This window comes from Oncorhynchus kisutch, linkage group LG28 (assembly GCF_002021735.2).
Source record: "Oncorhynchus kisutch isolate 150728-3 linkage group LG28, Okis_V2, whole genome shotgun sequence".
Lineage (NCBI taxonomy): Eukaryota > Metazoa > Chordata > Actinopteri > Salmoniformes > Salmonidae > Oncorhynchus > Oncorhynchus kisutch.
In genome coordinates, this window is record NC_034201.2 from 47,721,777 (window position 1) to 47,735,221 (window position 13,445).

General features: G+C 42.2%; 2 protein-coding genes across 2 annotated transcripts in view; one reads left to right on the forward strand and one right to left on the reverse strand.

Moving 5' to 3' along the window:
• LOC109886096 (reticulon-4 receptor-like 1) overlaps positions 1-13,445 on the forward strand; it is a 642,701-nt gene that overhangs the window by 122,658 nt on the left and 506,598 nt on the right. The window lies entirely within an intron of this gene.
• Positions 4,092-13,445, reverse strand: part of kl (klotho) — a 44,256-nt gene continuing 34,902 nt past the window's right edge. The window contains exons 13-15 of the mRNA XM_031808599.1: positions 13,273-13,387; positions 12,288-12,414; positions 4,092-6,140 (exon numbers count right to left, since the gene is read on the reverse strand). Coding sequence (XP_031664459.1) covers positions 5,773-6,140; positions 12,288-12,414; positions 13,273-13,387 — 610 coding nt within the window. The 3' untranslated portion in view covers positions 4,092-5,772. The remainder of the gene's footprint in view (positions 6,141-12,287; positions 12,415-13,272; positions 13,388-13,445) is intronic.

A 13,445-nucleotide genomic window follows, 5' to 3' on the forward strand; every position in this document is an offset into this window, starting at 1 on the left:
GAATAAACTCTTAGGTATATTTCAATATTTGAATAAAGTAGAGGCTTTGGTTAACTGCATGTCTCTCTGGCTCTCTGTTGCTATGCGTGCCACGGTTTGAAATGCAGTTAGTGAAACTAGACTTCAGGATTTCCTTGTTACTAATGCTAATTATTTATCTTTTAGCACATAATAACCATTTTTGTATTATTATATTATATTATTATATTATAATTATCATAAGTATCCCTATCATGACCCGGAAGAGGTTGTGCCACAGATTATTTTCAGAAGGAGGAACCACTCGGTTGAGGTGTTTCATCCATTTGCCCACATAAAGTGGGGAGAACAAGTATTTGATACAATGTAAATGAATTACTTAAAATTCATACAATGTGATTTTCTAGATTTTTGTTTTAGATTCCGTCTCTCACAGTTGAAGTGTACCTATGATAAAAAATTACAGACCTCTACATGCTTTGTAAGTAGGAAAACCTGCAAAATCGTCAGTGTATCAAATACTTGTTCTCCCCACTGTAGGTAGAGACCGGTGGGTGTGTGTGTGTGTCAGTTTTGGAATAAATCCCTTTTTTTGTTGACTGTGCTGGTCTCCATCTCCCAGCAGTTCCATCTATGCATGCTTCAAAATATGTACAAAGTGGGTAAGCATTCCAGAAGTGCCCCTCCCAGGCTGCATTTCACATACTTGGATTTAGACTCGTGCTCCAGTGGTCCTTCCGGTAGCGTCCATTTTGAGAAACACTGATTGTGTCACTTTTCAGGTTCAGTTCATTTATTTTGAATACTAAAATCATTCATAGTAGTTTATTTAATGTTGTAGACATGAGATTACATTTCAAAACACTGTGTTTGTTTATTATTAGAATTGAGGAATTATTACAAAATTGTTTATCCACCATATGATCACAATAACCTTTTTTTTATAGACATTTATAGACATCTGGCTATCTCCTCCGATGTCAGTGCACCCTCGTCTGTCAGAGTGCAGAATAACTGATTCATTTACAAACGGGAAACAACCGTTGAATATGACCGGAGTCAGTAAATGCCGGCAAAACAACAATTAACAATTAAATTGTTACCAGCAGCACAGTTAAAGTCACTCATGCTCTGGATAGGAGCTGTTCTCTCATTTGTGTCTGGAAGTAGCTAGCCAACGTTAGCCAGTTAGTACTCCTAGGTCAGCGTGTCCAGTGCGCGCTGAGTTTACCGACCAGGCAATCTGACAATGCTCTGAATTTACAAACGGCCCAGTTTACTCCTACAAAATGAATGCAATTTTACGAAACACACCCTTAGATTTGTATTTTTTTTGTTAGTATAATATACAGAAGATCTATGAAGAATTGTTGTGGGAGTACTGTTAATATTCATTTGATGACTGAGAATTCATCTATACTGTGTCCCTTCATTGCATTTTGGCAATAAATGAACTATCCATCCACTACGCCTTCCTATCGGAGATATGACTGAGAGGTCACATGGGCTCTGGTCAAAAGTAGTGAATCTTAGGGCCGGGATGATACCGGTATCGCGATGTTTTCCACGGCAACAAAGAAAAAATGTAAACATGAGGCAGTCCGAACAATTTGTTTCGTTTTAAAAACCTGTTTGTTAAATAAATAAATTTGCCTCTTGGAAAGAGCAAAGGCGGAGGTGTTGCTAACATTTACGATAGCAAATTTCAATTTACAAAAAAAATAATGACATTTTCGTCTTTTGAGCTTCTAGTCATGAAATCTATGCAGCCTACTCAATCACTTTTTATAGCTCCTTGATGCCCTTCCAGACTCCCTCTGTCTACCCAAGGACGCCAGAGGACAAAAATCAGTTAACCACCTAACTGAGGATCTCAATTTAACCTTGCGCAATACCCTAGATGCAGTTGCACCCCTAAAAACTAAAAAAATGTCTCATAAGAAACTAGCTCCCTGGTACACAGAAAATACCCGAGCTCTGAAGCAAGCTTCCAGAAAATTGGAACGGAAATGGCGCCACACCAAACTGGAAGTCTTCCGACTAGCTTGGAAGGACGGTACCGTGCAGTATTGAAGAGCCCTTACTGCTGCTCGATCATCCTATTTTTCTAACTTAATTGAGGAGAATAAGAACAATCTGAAATTCCTTTTTAATACTGTCGCAAAGCTAACTAAAAAGCAGCATTCCCCAAGAGAGGATGACTTTCACTTTAGCAGTGATAAATTCATGAACTTCTTTGAGGAAAAGATTAGGATTATTAGAAAGCAAATTACGGACTCCTCTTTAAACCTGCGTATTCCTCCAAACCTCAGTTGTCCTGAGTCTGCACAACTCTGCCAGGACCTAGGATCAAGAGAGACGCTCAAGTGTTTTAGTACTATATCTCTTGTCTGCTATACAAACTGATGGAAAGTGGTGTTGGGGGTAAAACATACGACATTATAAAATCCATGTACACAAACAACAAGTGTGCGGTTAAAATTGGCAAAAAACACACACATTTCTTCACACAGGGTCGTGGGGTGAGACAGGGATGCAGCTTAAGCCCCACCATCTTCAAAAAATATATCAACCAATTGGCGCGGGCACTAGAAAAGTCTGCAGCACCCGGCCTCCCCCTGCTAGAATCCGAAGTCAAATGTCTGCTGTTTGCTGATGATCTGGTGCTTCTGTCACCAACCAAGGAGGGCCTACAGCAGCACCTAGATCTTATGCACAGATTCTGTCAGACCTGGGCCCTGACAGTAAATCTCAGTAAGACCAAAATAATGGTGTTCCAAAAAAGGTCCAGTCACCAGGACCACAAATACAAATTCCATCTAGACACTGTTGCCCTAGAGCACACAAAAAACGATACATACCTTGGCCTAAACATCAGCACCACAGGTAACTTCCACAAAGCTGTGAACGATCTGAGAGACAAGGCAAGAAGGGCATTCTATTCCATCAAAAGAAACATAAATTTCAACATACCAATTAGGATTTGGCTAAAAATACTTGAATCAGTCATAGAGCCCATTGCCCTTTATGGTTGTGAGGTCTGGGGTCCGCTCACCAACCAAGACTTCACAAAATGGGACAAACACCAAATTGAGACTCTGCACGCAGAATTCTGCAAAAATATCCTCCGTGTACAACGTAGAACACCAAATAATGCATGCAGAGCAGAATTAAGCCGATACCCACTAATTATCAAAATCCAGAAAAGAGCTGCTAAATTCTACAACCACCTAAAAGGAAGCGATTCACAAACCTTCCATAACAAAGCCATCACCTACAGAGAGATGAACCTGGAGAAGAGTCCCCTAAGCAAGCTGGTCCTGGGGCTCTGTTCACAAACACAAACACACACTACAGAGCCCCAGGACAGCAGCACAATTAGACCCAACCAAATCATGAGAAAACAAAAAGATAACTACTTAACACATTGGAAAGAATTAACAAAAAAACTGAGCAAACTAGAATGCTATTTGGCCCTACACAGAGAGTACACAGCGGCAGAATACCTGACCACTGTGACTGACCCAAAATTAAGGAAAGCCTTGACTATGTACAGACTCAGTGAGCATAGCCTTGCTATTGAGAAAGCCCGCCGTAGGCAGACATGGCTCTCAAGAGAAGACAGGCTATGTGCTCACTGCCCACAAAATGAGGTGGAAACTGAGCTGCACTTCCTAACCTCCTGCCCAATGTATGACCATATTAGAGAGACATATTTCCCTCAGATTACACAGATCCACAAAGAATTCGAAAACAAATCCAATTTTGAAAAACTCCCATATCTACTGGGTGAAATTCCACAGTGTGCCATCACAGCAGCAAGATTTGTGACCTGTTGCCACGAGAAAAGGGCAACCAGTGAAGAACAAACACCATTGTAAATACAACCCATATTTATGCTTATTTATTTTATCTTGTGTCCTTTAGCCATTTGTACATTGTTAGAACACTGTATATATATATATAATATGACATTTGTAATGTCTTTACTGTTATGAAACTTCTGTATGTGTAAGAGTCTGTACGAAAAATAATCTACACGAGATCATTCGTTATGATACCACGTCAAACAAGTTCATTAAAATGAAATAAAAATGACACGTTTATCTCAATTGTTTTTTAAAGAACAATACTTTATCTTCAGACTGAAATACATGAAACAAACGCTGCTGGTTGAGTTTGATAAAACAACGACACACCACATCAACTAAATCAACTACATTCATCAACTACATTCTCTACACAGTGTCGTAAACCGTCTAAATGGCTCCAGTTATGTGGCCCCACATGGGTACAATAAACCCTTGGCCTCCACATGGGTCTATATCAATTGGGGGGAGGGGGGGGGCGTGCTACAATAAACCCTTGGCCCCCACATGGGGGTTGGCCCTTGGCCCTAGCCCACGACTTTGTTTTACAGATCTCGAGGAACTGGATTAGGTGTCAGAGATCTAGTGCTGACATGGTGGATAATTCTGACATATTGCTCCTACTTTTTCCTGATTCCTTCAGATCAGCAGACATTGAAGGGTTAAAGGTCAAGTGACTCGAACCCGGAGGACTACCTATAACACACGCTTCAGAAATACACTTAATTTTCATCACCACCATCACCACGTGACCCCAAATGGCACCCTATATAGTGCACTACTTTAGTCCAGAGCCCTATAGAACCCTATTCCCTATATAGTGCACTACTATAGACCAGAGCCCTATAGAACCCTATTCCCTATATAGTGCACTACTATAGACCAGAGCCCTATAGAACCCTATTCCCTATATAGTGCACTACTATAGACCACAGCCCTATAGAACCCTATTCCCAATATAGTGCACTACTTTAGACCAGAGCCCTATAGAACCCTATTCCCTATATAGTGCACTACTTTAGACCAGAGCCCTATGGAACCCTATTCCCTATATAGTGCACTACTTTAGACCAGAGCCCTATAGAACCATATTCCCTATATAGTGCACTACTATAGACCAGAGCCCTATAGAACCCTATTCCCTATATAGTGCACTACTATAGACCACAGCCCTATAGAACCCTATTCCCTATATAGTGCACTACTTTAGACCAGAGCCCTATAGAACCCTATTCCCTATATAGTGCACTACTTTAGACCAGAGCCCTATAGAACCCTATTCCCTATATAGTGCACTACTATAGACCAGAGCCCTATAGAACCCTATTCCCTATATAGTGCACTACTATAGACCAGAGCCCTATAGAACCCTATTCCCTATATAGTGCACTACTATAGACCACAGCCCTATAGAACCCTATTCCGAATATAGTGCACTACTTTAGACCAGAGCCCTATAGAACCCTATTCCCTATATAGTGCACTACTATAGACCAGAGCCCTATAGAACCCTATTCCCTATATAGTGCACTACTATAGACCACAGCCCTATAGAACCCTATTCCCAATATAGTGCACTACTTTAGACCAGAGCCCTATAGAACCCTATTCCCTATATAGTGCACTACTTTAGACCAGAGCCCTATGGAACCCTATTCCCTATATAGTGCACTACTTTAGACCAGAGCCCTATAGAACCATATTCCCTATATAGTGCACTACTATAGACCAGAGCCCTATAGAACCCTATTCCCAATATAGTGCACTACTTTAGACCAGGGCCCTATAGAACCCTATTCCCAATATAATGCACTACTTTAGACCAGGGCCCTATGGAACCCTATTCCCTATATAGTGCACTACTATAGACCAGAGCCCTATAGAACCCTATTCCCAATATAGTGCACTACTTTAGACCAGGGCCCTATATTTTAGAGAATATGGTGCCATTTGTACCTCGGCCCCTGTGTCTCTTGGCAGCGTAGTATATAATCAGCCCAAGGGTGACCAGGACCGCTGACCCCACCAGAGAGAGGAAGCCCACCACAGGCCTCTTGGTCAGGACCAGACACCCCGAGCAGGGTAGAGGCTGACTGGGGCACTGCAGGGCCGAGGTAAGGGTTCCCTGGAGAGGGAAGCCGTTGTGCCGGATAATGTTCTGATACTGGGACAGAGATGTTTTGAGGATTTCCTCATCCTGGACATGACCGTACAAGCCGAAGCCTGGGTCTCTCTGGTCGTTCAGGGAGTAGGCGAAGTAACCCTTCAGATTCACCCCGTCTAGGATGTAGGCTGAGCGGGGAAGGAGAAGAAGGAGAAGCAAAGGTTTATTACAATTGTAAGTCTGTTCCAGTTAACAAAATCCAAAGTTACCCTTTAGCCAACGGTCAGACGTGTTTTAAACATTTTCCCAGTTCAGCTAAATAAATCTGAAGCTCTGCTTGTGCAAAAACAAATCTGATCAATGTTTTTTTGGGTGGGAGGGGTCGGGGGGGGGGGGGGGAATGAAACTGTGATGGACATGTTCTCTTACCATGCCTGGGGAGAAAAGGGTTTCAACTCCATATTGCAACACATAAGAATAATTAATTAAAGTCATTCCTTTCTTTTATAATACGTTCATAATCACATTATCAATAATCACATATTTCATAATGATAAATGGGCTATATTTAAATGTAAATAGTTGGATGGCTCACAACTTTTTCCAGTTAAGTCAAAAAAAAACACCGAGGTACTTCTTGTTGGAGCCAAAGCACAGAGAGGGAATCTGGACGCACATTTTCATTCCCCAGGTAATAAAGATAAAACACCAGGTAAAAAAAAACTAGTTGTCATTTTAGATTCTGAACTCAATTTAGAATCACAGATTAGGAATGTGACCAATATAGTTTTTATTCATCTGAGGAACATTGCCGAGGCGCCACCATTTCTCTCTCAGGTTGATACAGAGAGACTCATCAATTTTATTACAAGCAGGCTCGACTCCTGTAATGCTCTCCTGTCTGGTCTACCCAAGAAAGTCATTGGTCATCTACAAAACATACAGAATGCTTCAGCACGGGTACTGACCAAGACCAGACGGAGAGCACACATTACACTGGTTTTAAGGTCTCTGAATGCCTGTGAGTTCTAGAATTCATTTTGAAGAATCTTCTATTGGTTTTAGAACAATCCACGATTGTGCACTTCAATACATGTCGGACATGCTTTAAGTTATGTACCCAGGAAGTCCCTCAGGTCCTCTGGCCTTTTAACTATCCTAAAGCCCAGGCCAGGACCAAGAGGCATGGAGAAACAGCCTTTAGTTATTATGCCCCCAGCCTTTAGTTATTATGACCCCAGCATTTAGTTATTATGTCCCCAGCCTTTAGTTACTATGACCCCAGCCTTTAGTTATTATGTCCCCAGCCTTTAGTTATTATGACCCCAGCCTTTAGTTATTATGACCCCAGCCTTTAGTTATTATGTCCCCAGCCTTTAGTTACTATGACCCCAGCCTTTAGTTATTATGACCCCAGCCTTTAGTTACTATGACCCCAGCCTTTAGTTACTATGACCCCAGCCTTTAGTTATTATGCCCCCAGCCTTTAGTTATTATGCCCCCAGCCTTTAGTTATTATGTCCCCAGCCTTTAGTTATTATGACCCCAGCCTTTAGTTACTATGACCCCAGCCTTTAGTTATTATGACCCCAGCCTTTAGTTATTATGACCCCAGCCTGGGACCAAGAGGCATGGAGAGGCAGCCTTTAGTTATTATGACCCCAGCCTTTAGTTATTATGACCCCAGCCTTTAGTTACTATGACCCCAGCCTTTAGTTATTATGACCCCAGCCTGGGACCAAGAGGCATGGAGAGGCAGCCTTTAGTTATTATGTCCCCAGCCTTTAGTTATTATGACCCCAGCCTTTAGTTACTATGACCCCAGCCTTTAGTTACTATGACCCCAGCCTTTAGTTACTATGACCCCAGCCTTTAGTTATTATGACCCCAGCCTTAAGTTATTATGTCCCCAGCCTTTAGTTATTATGCCCCCAGCCTTTAGTTATTATGTCCCCAGCCTTTAGTTATTATGTCCCCAGCCTTTAGTTATTATGTCCCCAGCCTTTAGTTATTATGTCCCCAGCCTTTAGTTATTATGTCCCCAGCCTTTAGTTATTATGTCCCCAGCCTTTAGTTATTATGTCCCCAGCCTTTAGTTATTATGTCCCCAGCCTTTAGTTACTATGACCCCAGCCTTTAGTTATTATGACCCCAGCCTTTAGTTATTATGTCCCCAGCCTTTAGTTATTATGTCCCCAGCCTGGGACCAAGAGGCATGGAGAGGCAGCCTTTAGTTATTATGTCCCCAGCCTTTAGTTATTATGACCCCAGCCTTTAGTTACTATGACCCCAGCCTTTAGTTATTATGTCCCCAGCCTTTAGTTACTATGACCCCAGCCTTTAGTTATTATGACCCCAGCCTTTAGTTATTATGTCCCCAGCCTTTAGTTATTATGCCCCCAGCCTTTAGTTATTATGTCCCCAGCCTTTAGTTATTATGTCCCCAGCCTTTAGTTATTATGTCCCCAGCCTTTAGTTATTATGTCCCCAGCCTTTAGTTATTATGTCCCCAGCCTTTAGTTATTATGTCCCCAGCCTTTAGTTATTATGTCCCCAGCCTTTAGTTATTATGTCCCCAGCCTTTAGTTATTATGTCCCCAGCTTTTAGTTACTATGACCCCAGCCTTTAGTTATTATGACCCCAGCCTTTAGTTATTATGTCCCCAGCCTTTAGTTATTATGTCCCCAGCCTTTAGTTATTATGTCCCCAGCCTTTAGTTATTATGTCCCCAGCCTTTAGTTATTATGACCCCAGCCTTTAGTTATTATGCCCCCAGCCTTTAGTTATTATGCCCCCAGCCTTTAGTTATTATGCCCCCAGCCTTTAGTTATTATGACCCCAGCCTGGGACCAAGAGGCATGGAGAGGCAGCCTTTAGTTATTATGTCCCCAGCCTTTAGTGAATATGTCCCCAGCCTTTAGTTATTATGTCCCCAGGCTTTAGTTATTATGTCCCCAGCCTTTAGTTATTATGACCCCAGCCTGGGACCAAGAGGCATGGAGAGGCAGCCTTTAGTTATTATGTCCCCAGTCTTTAGTTATTATGACCCCAGCCTGGGACCAAGAGACATGGAGAGACAACCTTTAGTTACTATGTCCCCAGCCTTTAGTTACTATGCCCCCAGCCTTTAGTTATTATGACCCCAGCCTAGGACCAAGAGACATGGAGAGACAACCTTTAGTTACTATGTCCCCAGCCTTTAGTTACTATGCCCCCAGCCTTTAGTTATTATGACCCCAGTCTTTAGTTATTATGTCCCCAGGCTTTAGTTATTATGACCCCAGCCTTTAGTTATTATGTCCCCAGCCTTTAGTTATTATATCCCCAGCCTAGGACCAATAGACATGGAGAGACAACCTTTAGTTATTATGACCCCAGCCTTTAGTTATTATGACCCCAGCCTTTAGTTATTATGACCCCAGCCTTTAGTTATTATGTCCCCAGCCTTCAGTTATTATATCCCCAGCCTAGGACCAATAGACATGGAGAGACAACCTTTAGTTATTATGCCCCCAGCCTCTGGAATAACCGGTCAGAGAACCTGACAGGGGCTGAAACTGTGGACATATTTAAAATATCTTAAAACATACATTTTTAGCTTTGCTTTTCCTCAGGGTGCTTTTTAGTTGTTCAGTTTGTCATTTGTTTGTCTTGTATCTAATGTTTAGTGTGGAGTAAATATCTCAGTGTTTGAAGGTTCTCTACTGTCATCGACTGGAATAGAATAATATGGAGAATGACGCAGATGTAACACGAAAACAAGTGTGAGTTCGTGTGTGTTCAGTCAGCCGGTCGTCGTCCTCTAGGGTCAGTGAGCTGTATGTCTGTCTAATAATTAAACTCAAAGTACCAAAAATAACATTCTCGAACTGGAGGCACACAAAGTGAAATGAAAGGCAGACAAACTTTGGTAACATTTGACTTAAATACGTCCGACTGTACAGTCGTGGCCAAAAGTTTTGAGAATGACACAAATATTAATTTTCACAAAGTCTGCTGCCTCAGTTTGTATGATGGCAATTTGCATATACTCCAGAATGTTATGAAGAGTGATCAGATGAATTGCAATTAATTGCAAAGTTCCCCTTTGCCATGCAAATTAACTGAATCCCCCAAAAACATTTCCACTGCATTTCAGCCCTGCCACAAAAGGACACGTTGACATCATGTCAGTGATTCTCTCGTTAACACAGGTGTGAGTGTTGACGAGGACAAGGCTGGAGATCACTCTGTCATGCTGATTGAGTTCGAATAACAGACTGGAAGCTTCAAAAGGAGGGTGGTGCTTTGAATCATTGTTCTTCCTCTGTCAACCATGGTTACCTGCAAGGAAACACGTGTCGTCATCATCGCTTTGCACAAAAAGGGCTTCACAGGCAAGGATATTGCTGACAGTAAGATTGCACCTAAATCAACCATTTATCGGATCATCAAGAACTTCAAGGAGAGCGGTTCAACTGTTGTGAAGAAGGCTTCAGGGCGCCCAAGAAAGTCCAGCAAGCACCAGGACCGTCTCCTAAAGTTGATTCAGCTGCGGGATCGGGGCACCACCAGTACAGAACTTGCTCAGGAATGGCAGCAGGCAGGTGTGAGTGCATCTGCACGCACAGTGAGGCGAAGACTTTTGGAGGATGGCCTGGTGTCAAGAAGGGCAGCAAAGAAGCCACTTCTCTCCAGGAAAAACATCAAGGACAGAGTGATATTCTGCAAAAGGTACAGGGTTTGGACTGCTGAGGACTGTCATTTTCTCAGTTGAATCCCCTTTCCGAATGTTTGGGGCATCCGGAAAAAAGCTTGTCCGGAGAAGACAAGGTGAGCGCTACCATCAGTCCTGTGTCATGCCAACAGTAAAGCATCCTGAGACCATTCATGTGTGGGGTTGCTTCTCAGCCAAGGGAGTGGGCTCACTCACAATTTTGCCTAAGAACACAGCCATGAATAAAGAATGGCACCAACACATCCTCTGAGAGCAACTTCTCCCAACCATCCAGGAACAGTTTGGTGACGAACAATGCCTTTTCCAGCGTGATGGAGCACTTTGCCATAAGGCAAAGTGATAACTAAGTGGTTCGGGGAACAAAACATCGATATTGTGGGGAACAAAACATCGATAACAATCCCATTGAGAACTTGTGGTCAATCCTCAAGAGGCAGGTGGACAAACAAAAACCCACAAATTCTGACGAATCTCCAAGCATTGATTATGCAAGAATGGGCTGCCATCAGTCAGGATGTGGCCCAGAAGTTAATTGACAGCATGCCAGGGCAGATTGCAGAGGTCTTGAAAAAGAAGGGTCAACACTGCAAATATTGACTCTTTGCATAAACTTCATGTAATTGTCAATAAAATCCTTTGACACTTATGAAATGCTTGTACTTCAGTATCCATAGTAACATGACAAAAATATCTAAAGACACTGAAGCAACAAAATTTGTGGACATTAATATTTGTGTCATTCTCAAAACTTTTGGCCACGACTGTATATAACGGTGTCATCATAATCAATACCATACCAGTGTCATCATAATCAATACCATAACAGGTGTCATCGTAATCAATACCATAACAGGTGTCATCATAATCAATACCATAACAGGTGTCATCATAATCAATACCATAACAGGTGTCATAATCAATACCGTAACAGGTGTCATAATCAATACCATAACAGGTGTCATAATCAATACCATAACAGGTGTCATAATCAATACCATAACAGGTGTCATAATCAATACCATAACAGGTGTCATCATAATCAATACCATAACAGGTGTCATCAGAATCAATACCATAACAGGTGTCGTGTAACTGGTCAGAGTCATAGTGTGTTGGTCTCACTGGGCAAACCAACGTCTAAACCATTAGACCAAGAGGAAATTACGTCAGGGGCCACTGACTAAATTGGGGGCATTGTGTGTGTGTGTGTGTGTTTAATCCTACACATTATTTTATTTTAATCTTTTATTTAACTAGGAAAGTCAGTTATAGAACAAATTCTTATTTACAATGACGGTCTACCTTGGCCAATCTGGACGACACTGGGCCAGTTGTGTGCTGCCCTATGGGACTTCCAATCACAGCCAGATGTGATTTAGCCTGGATTCAAACCAGGGACTGTAGTGACGCTTCTTGCACTGAGATGCAGTGCCTTAGACCACTGCACCATTCATATTACAGACCCTCCCTTTAATTTAGGGTGTTGTCTGTGTGTTTAATCCTCTGCTATATTACAGACCCTCCCTTTATTCAGAGGCTCATTGAAGTAGCTCTAGACTTCCCTCTCATCAGGGCCATTGCACGTGTGTGTGTGTGTGTGTGTGTGTGTGCCCACACCTTTAAGAGCTTCGTTGATGTAGCTGTACAGGTAGTAGACTCTCAGACTGTCGTCGAAGCGGGCCGGGTCTTCCTGCACCCCATTGGCTACCACATAGACCGCCACGCCAGCGTAGCGCTCCTCCACCTGTACAAACGGAGGTGGAGAGGTATCAGGGATCAGTGCACCAGTCAGTCAGTCAACCAGTCAGTCAGTCAACTAGTCAACCTGTCAATCAATCAACTAGTCAACCAGTCAGTCAATCAACTAGTCAACCAGTCAGTCAATCATCTAGTCTCTCTGGGTAAATAAATCTCTCTTTCTCTGGGTAAATAAATCTCTCTCTCTGAGTAAATAAATCTCTCTCTCTAGGTAAATAAATCTCTCTAGGTAAATAAATCTCTCTCTCTGGGTAAATACATCTCTCTCTCTGGGTAAATACATCTCTATCTCTGGGTAAATAAATCTCTCTCTCTGGGTAAATAAATCTCTCTCTCTGGGTACATAAATCTCTCTCTCTCTCTGGGTAAATAAATCTCTATCTCTGGGTAAATACATCTCTCTATCTGGGTAAATAAATCTCTCTCTCTGGGTAAATAAATCTCTCTCTCTAGGTAAATAAATCTCTCTAGGTAAATAAATCTCTCTCTCTGGGTAAATACATCTCTCTATCTGGGTAAATAAATCTCTCTCTCTGGGTAAATACATCTCTATCTCTGGGTAAATAAATCTCTCTCTCTGGGTAAATAAATCTCTCTCTCTGGGTACATAAATCTCTCTCTCTCTCTGGGTAAATAAATCTCTATCTCTGGGTAAATACATCTCTCTATCTGGGTAAATAAATCTCTCTCTCTGGGTAAATAAATCTCTCTCTCTAGGTAAATAAATCTCTCTAGGTAAATAAATCTCTCTCTCTGGGTAAATACATCTCTCTATCTGGGTAAATAAATCTCTCTCTCTGGGTAAATAAATCTCTCTCTCTGGGTGAATAAAGTGCCATCTCACCCAGTTGAGGGCCTTCCTGAGGCCCCAGGGCACTACGGGGGCATTGGGCCGAGGGGACCTGATCCAGGTGATGTCTCCCATGTACTGCACCCCCAACCTGGAGGGCAGTTTGTTTCTGTGGAGACAGAGTAGAGCTTACTGTAAGATGTGGTCATAGCAATAGTAGCACTAGT